This window comes from Salarias fasciatus, chromosome 9, assembly GCF_902148845.1.
Source record: "Salarias fasciatus chromosome 9, fSalaFa1.1, whole genome shotgun sequence".
Taxonomy (NCBI): domain Eukaryota; kingdom Metazoa; phylum Chordata; class Actinopteri; order Blenniiformes; family Blenniidae; genus Salarias; species Salarias fasciatus.
This window is the reverse complement of record NC_043753.1, coordinates 22708106-22727004: the sequence shown is the minus strand read 5'-3', so window position 1 is coordinate 22727004 and position 18899 is coordinate 22708106. Positions and strand designations below refer to the sequence as shown.

General features: G+C 45.2%; 3 protein-coding genes across 3 annotated transcripts in view; all 3 read right to left on the bottom strand.

Moving 5' to 3' along the window:
- LOC115394103 (zinc finger protein 45-like) overlaps positions 1 to 18899 on the bottom strand; it is a 1173573-nt gene that overhangs the window by 202144 nt on the left and 952530 nt on the right. The window lies entirely within an intron of this gene.
- Positions 911 to 5059, bottom strand: ptchd3a (patched domain containing 3a). Its single transcript, XM_030099292.1, has 4 exons — positions 4349 to 5059; positions 3713 to 3834; positions 2733 to 2878; positions 911 to 2490 (listed from the first exon to the last, which is right to left on the bottom strand). Exons 1-4 carry the CDS (start codon positions 5057 to 5059, stop codon positions 920 to 922), a joined length of 2550 nt encoding a protein of 849 aa, XP_029955152.1. The 3' UTR covers positions 911 to 919.
- Positions 13437 to 18312, bottom strand: thnsl1 (threonine synthase like 1). The gene is made up of 2 exons (XM_030099300.1): positions 16898 to 18312; positions 13437 to 15863 (listed from the first exon to the last, which is right to left on the bottom strand). Exons 1-2 carry the CDS (start codon positions 18269 to 18271, stop codon positions 15060 to 15062), a joined length of 2178 nt encoding a protein of 725 aa, XP_029955160.1. The 5' UTR covers positions 18272 to 18312; the 3' UTR covers positions 13437 to 15059.

The window sequence follows — 18899 nt, the reverse complement described above, 5'->3', positions numbered from 1 at the left end:
TTATGTGCGGTTTGGAGCAGTGTGACGTTTGAGTGGCATGTAAATAAAGTTAACAGTCGATTTGGGCTGAAATTACAAAAATATTTCATATGTTCACTAAAACAGGAAACAGTGTTCTCTTACCTCTATGCATACACTTTATCCAAGCTACGGTTATTTGGCCTGGAGCTGATCCCAGCTGACGATGAGCGGGATGCAGGATAGACAGATAACACAGGTCCACCAATCGACCTAACCTATCACGTTAACATCACCGATTTTCATCAATTAACCTAACATCCCCCTCTGTGGACTGTGGGAGTAAACTGGAGGACCGAGCAGGTGTTTTCAGAGTGTGGGAGGATGATTCTGGTTCCGCAAGTTTCCTCCTGTTCAAAGAAAGTTTTTTTTTTTATTTCCACCATCTCCTCTTCTTGTTCATGTGGAATTGTTTTTTTCTCGGTAACAGTGGTTTGAAATGGCTGTGTTGTATTTGGTGCTGCACGAATAAAATTGAGTTGAATTGAACTTCATAGAAAGGAAATCAAACTTGTCTATTTCACAAACCTTTTTGAATGCACAAAAGCTGTAACACGACATGATGTGAAGTCACTGTTTATTGAAACTTTGAAAACAATGAACTGATTAAATAATAAATCACTGAATACAATAAATAAAGATTTTCAGTAGCAATAGGAATTCTCATTCATGAGATTGAAATAAAAAAAAAACACAATCGGGACTAATAATAAAAAAAAATAGTGCAATGGACAACAAATACAAAAGTGTCTGTTTTTATAAAAGCATTATTTCTAATATGAATTCATATAACAATCTAGAAAATAAAAATCCTACCTTTAAGCAACTGCTTTTACTGGATTCATCCACTTTCACAGGGAATGTTAGGAAATGCAAAATGCTAAACTGCTAAAACAAGAGGTCATATCTTTGTGACCACTGAAATCTCCTGCTTGCGCTCTTCTTCTTTCTCAGAGCTGCAGGTGAACCACGTCAGAATAACTGGGATGAAAACAAGGCCGTGAACCATCCCGAAAGTCATGACCAGAAAGAAGAGCTTGAAAAATGTCCTGAAAGTGTTAAACTCAGATATAGCCAACACCGTCACTGCTAAAATGATGGAGGACGTGCCCTGAAGTATGGGGTAACCCAGATTGGTGAGCGCCTCCACGGCCTTGTCGTCAGGGCTCGACTTCTTGCTGGAGAAGAAGGCGTAGGTTATGTGAGCGGAGAAATCTACTGTGAAGCCGATACAGATGGTGAAAATTATCATGGATATGGAATCCAGGCTGACGTCCCAAAGCGCCTTGAAGCCGGTCACCCCCGCAGTCACTGAACCAATCGAACACGTCACCCATAATGAGCCGAGGGGGTTGGGGATCAGGAGCAGGGAGACAAACAGCATCACCGCGGCGATCACACCCACGTTCTTAATCGTACTCGTCACGACCACCTCGTACTGGTCATAGAAGATGAAATCCTGGTGATAGACTAACAAAGATGCTACGCGGCATATGTCCGCGACGGATCGGAGCTCACTGAACATGGCGAGCTCCATGCTGGCATTGGCAATGTCATGCGTCTGGATGAAAAACCGGGAAGCGTAGATGGCATTTCCTGTGAGGTTCACGTCTTGTTTAAACAAAGGATGCAAATCGAAAAAGGGGGATAAATTGTCAAGAAAACCCTCTTTATCACTTAGATCCAAAGCTCTCTGATGTCCATAGTCTAAATAAGAGTCCAGCCAGGACGTATAGATATCGCGATGAACAAACTTTAGCCTTGTAAACTCTGTCATGCATGCCTGAAGATGATGCCTGGCGTCATCATTCCAGTAAGGCACACTCTCACTTACAATAACCATAACAGATGGACCATAATCTGAGAAATACTGCCGATCCTTCCTCGTAAATCTCGTAACATGGGAGTTGTCAGCTGCCAGATCCTGGAGATCAAAGCCCTGCTCGATTTGGAAACATCCATAAATACTTGTCATTAAATATGCCACATAGAGGAGGATTACTGCTCCCTTGACCCAGGGTTTGATCAAAAACGGGCCGTAGTAATCCTTGAAGAAATTACTGACGGGATGCTTCTTCTCTGCTTCAGTGTTTGTATCGTAGGCGCCTCCCACACAGCAGACGTTGTACATCAGACCGTTGTCGTCAGTGTCTGATGGTACTGTCATGCAGGTCAGCCAGTGCCTGTTGCCTTCCTCTCGCCTCCCGTTCAGAGCCAGGAAGGCCCCGAAGAAGGTGATTGTGTAGATGTAGCAGAACATGATGGAGGTGGCGGTGTACAGGCAGAAGGACTGCACCGACGGGAAGTCCGACTTCACCCCGATGGAGAACTTGACGACGTCCGTCAGGGCGGTGATGGTGATGGACATGACGGCTTCTTTATAGGTGTGAGCCATCCTCTTCGGCACTGGATCTTTTACGTGTGTGTGCTGCCAGTCAGACACCAGGATGAACATGTTGTTGAGACCGATTCCTGGAGGAAGAGGGAAACAAAACGGCCACATTTTATGGCAGTTTTGGTGTCATAAAATGTGACGCCACCAGGCCTCACCACAGATCTCCGTTTTGGCTCTGACGCTTTGGGTCGTACTGTACTACAACTATCAGACTGATAAAAACTATTACACCGAGAACCTTCAACGTGGAAGGCATTATCATTTCCTAACAGGGTACATTTTGCACAACCACTGACAAATCAAAGTGTCTTTATCTCACCTAGTATTAGGAAAGGACTGTTGGCTACGGTGATAACAAACGGCACTCCGATGTAAAGCAGCAGACCAAAGGAGGAGACTATTGCCAGCGCAGCAGAGAGGACGCCAAAAACAGCCACCCACACCTTGTTCCTCACATTGTCCGTCCTGCAAAGAAAGGAAAGTTACTGTGATATGCAATCTAATCATTCGGCAAAAGACAAAGACTCGAGCTGTCCTGACCTCACCTTGATTAGTCCACTCTGACTAATGACTGAAGACTAATGGTCTTATCTGACCCACTAATATCTGAGCCGTAAGGGTCAACAAGAGGTCAGAACAGCTTGCGCACATTTCTTCATTGATTTGACACAAATTGAGTGTTTGATGAGGAAAAGTGAACAGACTCAATACTTCTGCTATGAGAGGAACGTATTCAACACTGGTTTCTGTCCCTACAGAACTGACCTCTTATAGAAGATGATAACATGGTGTATCTGATTTCAAACAGAAGCAACAGGAAAGATCTGAGGAGCTTTTCCCCAGGATGACATTGGTAAATGGATGAAAAAAAGCAGGTTTTCACCCTCGCCTTAAAAGCCCCCTTGTTTACAGTTTGATCCTGTTCACATATATTCACTTCCTGGCTAAACATCAGCTGTATGTGCGAGTGTGTTTGTCAACTGTATTTCTGTCAGCAGAGCTTTTCAGTGAACAATCAAGCTGCAGTTAGAAATCCATTCCCTATAGAGTATGCTGCGTTCCAGGTTCAAATCTCTTTAATGCTTCAAGCCTTTTCTTTACAAATGGTTTCAAACTAGGGGAGCGTACACAAAACGCACTAAATCCTCACAAAAGCTGCAAAAACAAACAAAAAGTAATGATTTCTTCACCGCACAGTTTGCAAACTGCTCGCGCTGATAAGCGACAGATCTCTGCATCCTGGACTCGGCCTGCAGTCAGGAAATCGTTCAGTGTGTGACGGTCACTATCACTCCTTACCTCAGGCAGGAAATCACCGAGAAGACAATCGCAATGGCATAAGTGATGAGGAATAGAGGGAAGCCGTCTACGGTGTGACTGTCAATCTCCTCCTGCTTGGATTTGGAGGTGTAGTACGAAACCTGCAGCAAAACAGAGCACAGCATGGAGATCAGGTGTCACGACAGCAAATAGACTGGAAGACCGTCAAAAGTAATTGTTAAATACATCAACAGAGCACCGATTATAACTTCGAAACTGCATTTGCTTCACATAAATGTTCACTGTTATGATCAACTGGTGTGAACTGCTATGTTTCCGAGACAATTGAGTGTGTCTCGAAGTTCCCCATGAAGTTGTGTTATCTTGCCAAGAAAATCTTTGCAAGATAACCTTATTCTCATTCCAGTCAGTCTGGCAGCTCTTTACAATTGGGTTGCACACGTTTGCCCTTATTCCATGCAGCTGTTGATTAATCTATTATTAGTCAGCATTTTTAAAGCTAATGATGAACTTTTTGGTATGAATTCATTCATTTCCGATTCAAAAGTGAGGCTTCATTGTTAACAGGTGGTCGGACTGAATAGGAAAATCAATCAAAGCAGTAATGACACTTAAAGAAACTGTCAATAAGTGAGTAGAGAGAGTGGTACTCACTTCAATGTGTTTGTAGTTGAAGGTATCTGACAGAAGAGCTTTAAATCCTCTCAGCCATAAATCTAAAACTTCAGCTGTGCTCTCCTGATTCCCTAAGTAGTAGAAGAGCTTCACAGCCTGAGCACTTCGGACTGAGCCTTCTTCGTCCACCCCGACTCCGCCCAGCACAGAGCCGAGGAACACTGGACCGGACCTGTGTGTGTGCACCGGGTAGGTGATCCTGGATTCACTGGAGCCGATCACTTCCAGGATGACATTGGAAAAGCATTCGTCATTGACTCGTGCGCACAAATCCTGAAATCCCAGAGTCCCATTGGCTACAGTGATGTTCAGGATCCGGCGATGGAGCTTGGTGATGTCTTCATAGACAGGACCCTCCAGGACATTATAACCGTTTCTCGCTGCAGCAATGAGGGATGCGAAGCTGCCCTTGCTGTACAGCCTGTCCTCAGAAAACATGGAGTCATTGTAGGGGAAGTTTTCCATAACAAAAGCTCTCGCTGCCTTCGAGGGTCCTTTGCTGGGAGTGAATTGTCGCTCCAGATCATTGTCCTCCCTGTCCTTCAGGAAAATGAATCCTCCGCTGAGCGCAAGCGAGATCAAAACAGGTACGACAAAAAAACAGAAAGGATAGGAGCCTACGGTTGCACCCAGTCGTGCAAAAAGGCCAGCAAGTGGCTTCGAGAGGCAGTCTGTGCGTCTGCAGCCCATCTTCATCCGAATGCACAAAGAAGAAATGACCAAACGAGCAGGAACTGCATCTTTATAAAGGGTGGGACCATGACATCAGTCCATAAACAGATCATAAGGAAGGCCCAAGAGGGGCAAACAGTTCCGTCATGATTACTCCCACAACAGGAAATAAAACGATAAAAGAAATGCTGTTCTCGATTGTGAACCTGATTTAAAAAAAAAAGTGCTTTAAATGATTAAACAAAAATCAATTCTGCTCCCAAGTTACAAAATTTCCAGTAAGTGTGACACACTTATCGCTTCCAGACAGTCACTCGCAAAAACACCATACAGTTTATAACTTTACGACACACGAGCAGCGTCGTAAAGTTTCTTGTGTTATAATCAAGGAAATAAAAAATGGGCATGACTAGATTGAACCTTCATGAAACCCCTGGATAACAAGGGGTTACAAAGTTCACCTGAACGTGACACCACACTTCTTGATAGTTCCTGTTTTTTTTGTTTGTTTTTTTTAATAAATCTTGGAAATAAAACAACTAACCAAAAAAATAAAATAAAATAAAATAAAATAAAAGGGAAAGACACTGAATTGGACTCACAACACAAGCATCAAGCAAAGCTGGACACATTTAAAGAGATTCACAACTAAATCTGGGCTAACAAGTAATTACTGCCGTGCAGAGTATCGCTGGACGGGAGCGTTATCTGGCATGTGTGTGAACTTTGCCACCCTTTAATCTCGTCACATGTCGAGCACTAAAACCATCACAGCAGATCATACAGAGCTTTACTGTGCAATTTAACACTGTATGAAGATGTGTGGAAAACTACTGTAAAGCAACCAAAACTTTACAGGCATTGTTTTTTTTATCTTTCTCAAATTGAGTGACTGAAAATGTCAAATGGACAAAATACAATAATATATTTCCATATATATACAGGAATATATCAAAGTAAATTCAGCCTCCAGTGTTGAGAAGATTGTGCGAAGCCACATAACCACTTCCAGGTTCTTCTTTCTGGTTCTTGGAGACTCTGTCTTTAAAATAAAGCTTTGTGTCTTTTGATTAGGACTGAAGCTCGGGGCCGACTGTGGCTCGGTTACTCCTGGTGTGACCCCGGCCCCAAAACTTGCTCTGTTCACCCCCATTAAGACACTGAACCCAACGTTGTTTTTCATGGAGGTGGAGCATCTTAAAAGGAAAAAAAACAAAAATTGTTATTGGTGCGTGTGACCGAATGAAAGAAAGAGACTGAGCTGATTTCCAGTCATATTATTTGATGGATTACTGGCACCAAACTGAACCAAACTGTATTATAAATCATTACACAATGCGCCATACACAATGGTGCACAAACAATGTAATAAAATTTCACTTAATTGTGTGACGCGTTCCAACATTATGTCACATTATTATAAAATGCATTTTGTAACAAACTTTTCGTAATATCTTGTTAACAGTTATGAAAAAAATGCAGATTTTTTTAATGCAACAATTTGGCACATTATGCAAAAAAAACATAATATCACTGGAAAAATATTAAGCATTAAGCAGAATGTGTTCAGAAGCTAAAGACTAAAGCTACACAATTACATTTCACTGGCATGAAAATTATGGATGAACTGATATTTTGGAAGACAAACACATGCAATCTGTGATTTGCTTCACAATTATCATGGATGACACAAAGAGACAACAACAAGAACAGAAACACACAAAAAAACAAAAGAATATAAAAAAAATTTATTCCAAATAATTATTCCAGTTCTGTGTGTCTTAATGCAACAACAAGGGATAAATGTAAATGAACATCAAATTGCATTTTAACCAAAAGATTTGCAATATTACCAGTGTGCAAAAAAACAATTATATAAAAACAAACATTATTTTGTAACAGAACTTTTCCTCCAATATAAAAGTCTTCTTATCATGATTTATGTTAGATCAAAGCTAACCAGTCAGAAACCGACTGGTACAAGGTACAAAAATCAGTTACATCGTTTTACATCTACATTTCTTTAAGAACAAACTGCGACACCTGGATTCTGTTTTCAGTGCTGCTGTAGGTTATTTCAAAATGCAGCAAAGTCTGCTACAAACTGCACTGCATTACAAAATACATAAAGAGGTGAAAATTCATTATAATAATGAACAATATTTACATGATGTGGCACTACAGCACATTTCTATACACAATTCCTAGTCTGGCATTTCAGGCATGACCAGTTTATTGAAACTGCAGCAACTCTTCACCGCCATGAAATGAATAAAACCCGCACTACAGTACAAAAACATGGAGCTTAAATGTTTTAATTCGATTTAGAAAAATCCAAAGCTTCATTTGATGAAGTCTTTCTGTTCTAGGAGAAAATGTGTAACAATGAGCAGCAGGCAGTGGAAAACAGCACATTGTGAGAGATGAATCCTCCACATTCATCACTGTAAACTAGATTCATCTTTGCAGGTGCACAAAGAGTCAAAGGTCACAGCAGCTCATTGAAGGGTCAATTGCAGGACTACGTTGGGAATTGAGCAGCTGACCCGCTCGTGGATCCAGCCCGCCTTCAGCGTGAAGCTTTTCAACCTCGACTCGCGCAGTCCGGAGGAGCGGGAGCCAGAGCCGGGTGGGTTTACACCTCGGAGCCGGCCGGCCTTCCTGTCAGTTAACCCCTGTCAGTCAGCCGTCAGCCGGCCCAGTCCTCCGAGGCGAGGCTCATATCTCATTTCACACAGATCCATCTCGTGCCCATCGATTTCTCATTCTCCGGGTGAGGAATGGATTCTCTTTCCTTCATCGCAGAGACGAGGAGATCCTGGCAGACGGTCGCCAGAAGCCTGATGGAGGCATCAGTTAAAAGCAATCTGTCTCGGTACCCGTCGCTTATTTTGTTCGCCTTGAATTGAATCACTGCTTTTTGTCTGTCTACTGTTAACAGTTTCTGATAAGGCTGCAGTCTTCGGCCCTCAGTTTGCATCAAAATGCAAAGAGGTCCAACCGCCACGCCAATAACAATCATCTTTCGGGTGTCGAGCTCTGGTGAAACCTTCATTCGCTCCCCTTTCTGCCCGCTCAGACTTTCCAGAGGTTTGCTGGGTTGTGAATCAATGTCTTTGGTAATTAAGCAGGGAAGTCTTGGGTAGAACGCAATGTTTAAGATGCGCCGCCTGATTGTTCAGCTCCTGCTTCCACAAAGAGGCCATTGAAAAAGGTTAATTTCAGAACCATTTGCCTGAGCGGGCACATCTTCAACCCGGGTCCTGGTTTGGCTCGGCTGCCGAGACAAGTGAGGGGAGGGTGACTGTTATTGATTGTCCCTCCCGCCTCCTTCTCCCATGGCCGGTCGAGGCATAAAGCCAGCCACTCCAGCAGACAGGAGAGGGAGAGATGGACCGCAGCGGCGCCGTGCAGCTACAGCAGGCGTCGGGAGACGCTGCAGGACCTTTGGAGCAGGGCCTCCAGCTCTGCTTTGTGTTCTGGTTTTGGCGTCACCTGGGGGTAAGTCTGAAAAGGGACAGAAATTAAAAAGGATCATGGCCGCTTCGTCACCGGCAGCACGAGTGCACACTGAAGGCACAAAAAAGTCTTAGAAAACTGTTGAAAAGTGGGTCTCAGACACACAAGTAGGTACTAGCCCACGCACTCTGCACAGCAGGAGGTCTTTGGTTTTTGTGGTTTTTGCGGTTAAAAAATGAAAAGTTTTTTTGTGTTGCTGTTAGTTACGGAGCCCCTAAAGGGACATCAGTTTTTTTAACTGAGTTTTAGGTGCTCCCTTAAAAGTTTTACGCGCTCACGTTAAAGTTTTAAGGGTGCACATAAATAACTTTACGTGCGCACCTAAAAGTTTTAAGGGCGCACGTAAAGTTGCTTACATGCGCACGCAAAACTTTTAAGGGTGCGTGTAAAGTTGCTTACATGCGCACGTAAAACTTTTAAGAGGGCACGTAAACAACTTTACGAGCACACGTAAAAGTTTTAATGGCGCATCTAAAGTTGCTCACGTGAGCACGTGAAACTTTTGAGGGCGCACGTAAAGTTGCTTACGAGGGCATGCACGTAAAACTTTTAAGGGAGCGCATAAAACTCCCTTCAAAAAATATAAACCATATTGGCCCAAATATAAGATGATATTTTTTTCCAGAAATGATATTCTCAAAAATGGGTTCGTGCTGTAATCGAGGACTAGATGGAGCCAAATTACCGGTGACCTGTAATGATGCCTTTGCTTGCATGCAGTGGCTCAGCCGCCCCGTTAGGGGGAGCTAGTGAGCTGGACAGACTGTAAGCCTACAGCAGTGTGAGAAGAAGACTGAGCAAATGTGGCTGGTGTTTGTTTTTCTAATACCCCTTTCCCACTGGCCAAAAAAGTCATGGCAGTGGGAAAAGGTTTGACCCGGGATTTCGGCCCGGGTCGCTGACCCTGCAATCGACCTGGTAAATTCCCGGGTGAGTTTGTAGCGGCTTTTAGTGGGAGGGACACATCCGGGAACTTACATGACGACGTCGACGCAGCGCGGCTAAGTTAACACGCTAGTTGTTGTTTCTGGACACAGCGTGAGATTTCCTTCGTCAACATGACCCAGCACTGGCAAGATAGCGAGACCAGAGAGCTTCCCCTGATCTGTGGGGAAGAGGAGATTCGTCCACAGGTAACAGGGACTGTGTTCTGCTGCATTGTTTACTTTCGTTTTGCTCCGTCCCGCTGATGATGTCATCAACATGGGACACCATCAGTGCGGGAAAACGCAGCGACGCGGCTCGCCAGCAGGAGGTGAGACCCGGGTCTGCAGGCGGTGGGAAAGGAGTCTAAATAGGTGATAGTTAGTGGGTAGTAGACACGGGTCGACCCGCTAGTTGCAGTGGGAAAGGGGTATAAGGTTCATTTCAAACAGCGCATCGAAAATATCTGCCTGTAAGTACTCGAATATACTTAGTTGATGTTCAGGATAGAGGTGAAATTTGTGAGTTTGTCAATTTGTTTTGAAGTTTCAATGCAGATGCTAATTCTGTTAGCATGTTAATGGTGTTTCCATTAATAGTTAGCCTTCCCGGTGACCAACGGTGTCAAACAGGGTTGCGTGTTGGCCCCGACACTGTTTAGCATGGTGTTCTCGGCAATGCTGACTGACGCCTTCAGAGACTACAAGCCTGGCATCAACATCAGGTACAGGTCTGACGGGAAGCTGTTCAACCTGAGGAGACTGCAGGCCGTCACGAAAGTGAAGGAGACTGCTCTCAGAGAATTCCTCTTCGCCGACGACTGTGCCCTTAATGCCAGTGACGAGCATGAAATGCAAGCCGAGATGGACAGCTTTTCTGCAGCCTGCAGCAACTTTGGCTTTACCATCAGCACCAAGAAAACTGAGGTGATGTTTCAGCCAGCTCCAGGCAACCAATACCACGAACCACAGATTTCTGTGAATGGACAGACTCTCCAGGCGGTTGAAACCTTCACCTACCTCGGCAGCACCCTCTCTCGCACAGCCACCATTGATGCCGAGATTAACAACAGAATCTCCAAGGCAAGCAGTGCTTTTGGGAGACAGTCTGGGAGAGGAGGGGAATCAGCCTTGAGACCAAACTGAAAGTCTACCGAGCAGTCATCCTCACCACCCTACTCTACGGCTCGGAAACCTGGACTGCGTACAGGCGACATGAAAAACAGCTTGATCGCTTTCACCTCAGATGCCTCAGAAACCTCCTCCACATCGGCTGGCAGGACAGACTCCCCAACACGGAAGTCCTGAAGCAGGCAAACCTCCCCAGCATCACCACCATCATGCGCAAGGCCCAACTCAGGTGGGCTGGCCACATTACCCGAATGCCAGACAACCGCATTCCTAAGCAGCTCCTCTATGGAGAACTCTGTCAGGGTAAACGCACAGTTGGGGGGCAGAGAAAACGGTACAAGGACAGCCTCAAGGTCTCGCTAAAAGACTTCAACATCAGCACTGAATCCTGGGAATCACTTGCACCCCACAAACCCGGATGGCGCCAACTTATCAGCAAAGGAGCCAATGCAGCAGAGGAGCGCCGGACCCTCCAAGCCAAGCAGAAGAGAGCAGCACGCAAAGCCAAAGACACGAGTACCAACAGCACAGCGCCTACCCACTACTGTCCGACCTGTGGGCGAGGCTTCCTTGCCCGGATCGGCCTCATCAGCCACCTCCGGACACATCGTTAGCAGCTCCACCTCATAACAGATGTCATGGTCATCTTCGACTACGAAGGACGAACATATACATATAATAGTTAGCATTGAGCTAGCGGCTTTCATTTTAAATACTGACTTTTGTTTCCAGACAGTGATGTATGTTGTGATACATCTTGTGTTTATGTTCACTTATATGTATATCTGGTTTGTTTCAGTTTTACAGCCTTCAGGAGAAAGTAATAAACGCTCAGACCAGCTGAAACCTCCTGCTTTCTTTCTGAAGAACTGTTCTCTACATCCAAACTGAATCCAATATTCACAGAGGGCTACAGTTACTAATGTTCATGAAGTTGAATACAACTTGAATTTGATGGTTATAAAGTTATTTACATCATTAATGCAGTTATTGAACCTTTGAGGTACTTAATTGTTGCTTATTGTTGCTTATTTTGAGAAAGAGAATATATTTTTTATTTAGTACTGCAGTAATATTTTTTTTTATCTTAAATCACATTAAATGTTATCTCTGTTGTGAGTTTTTGGGTTTAGAGTAATTGTACAATAAAAAATTCTTTTATGAGTAACCTTATTGTCTTCAACATATTTTTATTTTTACAAAATGATAGTTGAAAAATAGGGGTCGTGTTATAATCAGAGTTGTCTTATCTTCGGGCCAATACAGTATATATTTGATGTCCCTTTAGGGGCTCCGCAGTTAGTCAATAACTTTTTGGTTTATGTGACTTGGCTGTCTGTCTCTTTCCTTGTTTTCACGTGTTTACTGGGCGGCTGTGGTTCAGTGGGGAGAGCAGTCTTCCCACAGTCGGTTGGTTGTGAGCTTGACTCCTGTCTCCCACTGTCTGCGTGTCGAAGTGTCCTTGGGCAAGACAATAAACCCTGAATTAGCCCCACTGTACGTCGCTTTGGACAAAAGCGTCTGCTAAATAAAATTGTAGAATAGTTTTGCCCACCACCTGCTTTGGTAAGTGTAGCTTACTAACCGTTTTACGATCCTTGTTTTAAACCGGGCCTTACTCTATAGTGCGTTCACATGTTGCTGTTGAAGATGCTTTCAACCTACTTTCATGCTAACCTTTGTATCTTGTTTATTTTATAGTAGCTGTCAAATTTAGTTGCCTTTTACAGTCCTTTTTGACATGACCTTGTTTTAAGCCGTACCTTTATTTTATTTTTTATGTGATTTTTGGAAGTTGGGCTGTTTCGCTACAAACAGTCAGTTCCATAAACCAAAAAAGTTGGAGGATAGAAGCAAATAGTTATGGAACTTCCTGTTTGTAGTGCAACAACCCAACTTCTAACATCAGACAAAAAAATAAAGAAATAAAAGACACAGTTCAAAACAAGGTCATTTCACAAAGGACCATAAAAGGCAACTAAATTCGACGACTGTAAAATAATAACCAAGATACAAAAGTTAGCATGAAAGTAGGTGGAAAGCATCTCTGAAACAGCAACATGTGATCACAGAATAGTTTATTGTAACTGACAAAGAGAACATTTAATTAATCTCCATTACTTCAACAAATGTGCTTAAAAACCACTGACCCAGATTACACCCAGATGTTAAAAGTGCAGTCGTTTGTTATTCCGGACAGAGTTTTCTGCTGTGAATGATGTGAAGCTGCTCCTCTCTGTTAGGTCTAAATCTGGACTTCAACATGGTGGATTACAGCAGAGAGGCTTGCAGCGGGGCTTCTTCAGCCAGGCGACCTAAAATCAACCCGGTTCACCGGATCGGCTTTCCAAGCCTCTCCCATGCATCCGCTTCCTCCTCTCTCGTTTCCCTCCGCTCACATTATGCCACAGGTTCACATTAGGGAGATGGGAACAGGCTGGTACCTGCAATTATCCGTGCTCACCCAGCCGTGGGTCAGGAGGTGCTGAGCAACAGCTGGCTCTCTTTTCCCCCTTCACACACACACACACACTGATGCACCTGCGCAACAACACACTCCCCCCCGCTCTTCTTCGTCTCCTTCTTCCAGACTCGCATCCCACCATTCTTCACACTCGCCTGCCAAGCAGCCTGATTAATAAGGCCAGTGCTCACAGAGAGGCTCACAGGGGAGGACGGCAGCGAGAAGCCTACAGTACGGCACCGTGTTCTGTGTAATATATTCATGCATAGCACACAGAAAAGTGATCAGTCATCCGAAAAGCATGGAAGAGTGAACACTCTAAGCCAGAGCAAGACAAATCCACTCGGTTCAGTTTGGGACAGGATCACAGTCTTTATAAATAGATTTTTACAGATCTTTTTCAGCCTTTTTGAATGAAATTATTAAAAGAAAACAAGGTAATGCTAGCTGGAAAAATGCAGTAGGTTTAGAAAATACAGATAAAATAGAACCACAAACCACTTTTGCTTTTAGTTAATGCAGAGAGAGAGAAAAAGAGGCAGTGATCCAGATCTGAGGGTAAAGCAGCAAAGTGCTTCGTCAAATCTGGCTCGACTTTCCATCTATTTCACCAACTGCAGTCATAAGCAGTCCTGGAGATCTATGAAACTTATCGTGCTCTCTGCTCTCGCTCGGACTGCTGAGCCAGCACCTGGACTTAAATGACCGGACTGACGGCCGGAGAGACAGGGCCCACCGAGTTTTAGCATTCTGCCTTCATCAGGTTTACATCTTTACATATAAAATATGCCAGGATGAAAAAGTCAAGTGAAACCAATCCATTTCAGCATTGTCACATAAATAAGGAAGGACAATAGGTGAACAATAAACTGAATGAAACTCTATGATAAAGTTGAAAATGAGGTCAACATTTTATAGTCCTTGTATTGAGACTCAAGGTGAAATATTAGCCTCTGAATGGCCACAGAGAAAACAACAACACCTGGTCAAGACAGTGACTCATTCCCACGAGTCTCATCGCCACGAATTAAATGATTCTGGTATATTGCCTTTTACTGACAATAATAAAAACACAGCGCTTAGTGAATTCTCTTCCAGTGATCAGAGGAGGCAACATCAAAGGATCATAAAGTGGCATCTCCGTGAGCGTTTGGCCGCCACGAGCCACTGATCCCTCTGCTAACTTTTCGGACACAAAACAAAGCAGCCGACGCTTTCACCGACTGTGTTCACGCTGAAAATCAAGATGAAGTGAGTTTTTGGTCCTTCTGCTCCAGAAGTATGTCAACTAAAGTTTATAAAGCCCATTAAAATTGCAATAACATTCTGAGGAAAAGTTGTAGGTTGTGAAACAAAGAAGGAATATTGACAATAAAATATGGTATAAATTTAAACAACTTGAAATATTGAGAATAAAAAGTTAGAAGTTGTTCTTCTGTCGGTATTTTTTAGTGGGGAAACGTGTTGGCGAAGAACAGCCGATACTGACTCCACTGCAGTGTGACCTTCGCCTGGCAGCAACACAATAGAGCGAAACTCGGGCACGAGATCTCCACACGCGACACCGGCCATAAGATGGACACTCCCATCTAATGGGCCCCCAGTCCAGATAACGATGTATAAAAACATGTTATGATCAATAAGCCTTACGATAAATCATCCTTGTCCTGTGAAAATTAAAGTGAACTGTTGCATTTGTCTCAATCATGAAGGTTCATGCAGGATTTGGCCTTTTCAATTACACACGTTTCTTCATAACTTCTACTCATTGTTGCTCTTACTTAACACAGTGTGCCGGTGGTGAAGTGGTTCACACTGGTTCGATTCCCTCTGAGTCCACAGACCTGCTTTTGATTACACAAACTGAACGTGAGCCTCGAAGACGCAGCTTTGTTTTGACATGTGGTCATCACAGAGTTCAAACAGGAGACATAAACAATGTGAATTTTCAGGTAGAAGATGAGAAACACTTTATTTAAGTCTATGTGACTTGAAGGAAAGAGTCCTCTATCATGCTCTCCACCTGCTCCACCAGCACTGCGTAATCCGGCCGGCACACAGCGTGTTTCCTCCTGCCGCCTTCCTTCAAGCATTTCACCATCGCCCCGTGGATTTCCGGTCCGGACGCACAAGCTCCCAGTCTCTCCAGCTGCCGGACGGGATCATCCGGAGCGTTCTGGACACCCAGAGCTCTGAACACGGAGGGAGCGAACTTCCCGTAGTGAGCGGTGGCGCAGAGCACCACGGGACACGAGCCGTCCTGCAGCCTGTCGGCCACCGCCTGGGCCACGGCGGTGTGCGTGTCCATGACGTACCCCGTCTGCGCGTGGACGCTCCGGACGGCGGCCAGGCAGTCGTCCTCGGAGCACCAGCCGGCCAGCGCTTCCCGCTGCAGCCGGCCGAGGAGCGGCTCGGGAACGCGGAAGTGCAGCTGCGCGTCTAAGCGAGCGAAGAGGTCCCGGACGAGGCAGCCGTCCGACCCCGACACGTGGTGGATGAAGCGCTCCAGGTTGGAGGATTTGAGGATGTCTATGGCCGGGGAGTGGGAGGGCATCAGCGGCCGTCCCCGCAGGTCGTACTCACCGCTGGCGATGAAGTCGGCGATGACCCGGTTGCGGTTCGACGCACAGATGACTTTCCTGATGGGGATTCCCATTTCCTTGGCGTACACTGCGGACATGGCGTTGCCGAAGTTGCCCGTTGGGATGCAAACATCAATGGGATCTCCGAAGCTGATGACACCGTCCCTGCATAGATCCAGGTAGGCGGAGGAGTGATAGACCACCTACAGCAGGGGGGACAGTTCACACCACACTGATCAGTGTCAAGTCACATTAAAGCTGCTCGAAAACACAACTGGCATGTTTAATGAGACTGTTTCTGACAAGTGAATTCCTTTGAGGAGCCAAAAATAAGATGACTGAACACTTGACAGAAAAAATCGACGTGTTTCATGACAGTGAAAGCAGAATACAGATCATCCTTCCTGATCCACGGCGAGCAAAACACTTCCTCCAGTGGCTGAAGTCAATCAGCTGAGGATTCAGTAAAGTGCAGGGCTCTGAGCCACACTGAGGATTCCACAATCTGCAATAAAAACACTGAAATTCCTTCATTGCATCAAGAGAGATGCCTTTGTAGAGAATTTGTTTGGTTGAGTGAATAATGCAAAATTGTGAGAAAATGTTTTTGAAGGCAAACGACAAGCTAACAGCTGTGGATGAACTCTTTAAAGGTGACCAAAGATACAGATCAAAATTCCTCCACATTATGTATACTGACTTTTAGATGTTATTTTTTTTTTTAATTTCAAATAAGAAGCAAGTTCAATGAGACTCAGTCAGGGAGACTCTGAAATCTAGGATGGATGGATGAATGGATGGGTGGTGTGTGTTGGTTTGCTAGCAGTTTTCTAGGCCTTGGGAAACATTGTCAGAAAGTGGTATGATAATGCAGATTTTCAGTAGCATGCCTTCTTGACACGGGGGAAGTTTCAGATTAGATAAAGGTGTTCAGTAGGCATGCATTGTTTTTGCGTGACACACCACTTCAGAATGTTATCTGAACTGCAGTAGGTGCAGGGGGGCATGTTGGGCGACATTCTCTGTTGAGTTAGGGGGTTATTCAAATGGAATTTGATGTAAAAATATGAATATAATATATAGATATCAGTTATCAATGTCAGTTAAATCCACCCATTCACACACACGCATGGAGGTGGCTCAAAAGAAAAACGAACACACAATAACTGAGACTTTAAAAAGGAAAATCTTTAAATTGCTAATCTCATGTTTTCCTTTCATCACATGATCGACCCACCTGAGGCAGCAGCCGCGCCCAGTTGATGGAGTTGGCGGTGCTGAGCACAGTGGCGTACTCCACGGCGAGGTGCCCGGTGAGCCCCGCCTCTCCAAACATCCTCTTGATGCTCCTCTGGCAGAAGTCAAAGTCCGCCCGGACGCTGACGGCCTTGGCGTTCCCCTCCCTGTAGCTCGTCATCTGGAGCTTCTGGATCTCGCTCACTCCGTCCTCGGGGAAAAACACCAGCACTCCCGTGCGGCGTCTGTCGGCGGCGCTCAGCCTGCTGAAGCCGCTGAGCACGGCGCTGCCCGTGTCTCCAGACGTGGCGACCAGGATGAGGAAGTTGCACATGGGTGGAAGGCAGTGGGCGAAGAGCTGAGGCATCAGCTGCAAGGCGAGGTCCTTAAAGGAGGCGGTGGGGCCGTGAAACAGCTCCTGGACGTACTGGTTCCTGACGAGGTGTCTGACCGGCGCGACTGCTTCGCTGGAAAAGTTTGACCCGTAAGCGCTGGTCACCATTGCTCTGAGATCCAGAGCAGAGACGTCCTGAGGGTGGATGCACTTTTCAAGAAGAACTGAAGCCCGTTCTGGGTATGACATGGCGGCTAATCTCATCCACTCGCGTGCATCGATCCTCGGGAAGCCTTTCTTGGGAACGTAGAGGCCTCCGTCTGCAGCGAGACCCTCCACCACCACGTCGCTGAAGTGCTTCTTCTCAGTCGACGGTTCTGTGCTCGTCCCCCTTGTCGAGACGTACGTTTCCTCATCGTGGTTTCTGTATCGATCCACGGCCTTCAGCACCTTGTCTGCTACCTCCTCCACCGTCTCTCCGGATCCACACAACACCCGCACATCCAGCCACTTCTCGTAAAACTGCTTCCTGTGAAGCAGAACATCCCTCATGGACACTCCTGCCTCCTGTCCCACGATCCTGTTCACCTTCATCCTCTCGAGCCTGCGGAGGATGTCCTCGCCGTCCACGTCCAGATAGACGACCAGGCCACTGTCTCTGACGTGCTGCATGGCCTCGGCATGCAGAGGGTTGGAACCTGTCAAGGAAACGACGCAGCGGCTGGCGGAGAAGTTGCACAAAGCCTGACCTTCTTCCTCCAAGAAGCGCTCACCGCCGACCGCCGCCAGTTTGGCAGCTACTGGCATCTTCCACGCCGCCTCCAAGACGTCGTCGTCGATGTCTACGACAGGCAGTCCCAGTCTGGAGGCCACGATCTTCCCCACCGTGGTCTTTCCTGCCCCGGGAGGACCCATCAGGAGGATGTTCGTGTCCCCCAAGTGTGCAGCTCTGGTGGAAAGCCATGATTTTATCTTTGAAACAGGGCTCGAGCGGCATCCGGCAGCTCTCACTGCGAGCTGACTGGCTCTGAGTAAACCCATTGAGTCAGGAACCAAGCCAGAGCAGCTCTTTGTCCTGTGAAAAACAGCAAGATTCAGTTTAACTCATGACTACACAAAGGACACAACTCTTAAGAAAATTTTACAATCACAAACAAACCACTGCTGTTTTATTTTTCTGACATTTTTTTTCCTCCTCATTGACAAATTTCCTCATTGAAATATTATCACTTCTGAACCACCGACAGAATTACAGACAAAAAATGTTTAAACTATCAGAAAATGTGATTGTACGGAGGTTTCAAATAAGTACTCTGGGCTTTTTTGTGACTTTCCACACTGTTCTGGTATCTCTGTTCTCATTCTGAAGAAATTAATCTCACTAAACTACGACACACGCACACATGTGGAGAACATAAGGACTCTAAGCCTGCACTTGAACCAAGATAGAGCCCACATTAAATTTAACAGCATAAATAATCATTTCAATTTATATTCCCTTCTCCAGCTCACATCAATGATGACAATAACTGTTTATATAGTTCTGTTTTGAGGAACTTGTCCCATAATCTGGTGAGACGGAATTTTTATTATTCTGGAAAACCCCAGAGAAGGCTGAAAGGAAAAAGTCCTGTCTGTGGTGGTTAATGATTGCTAATAAAGACCATGA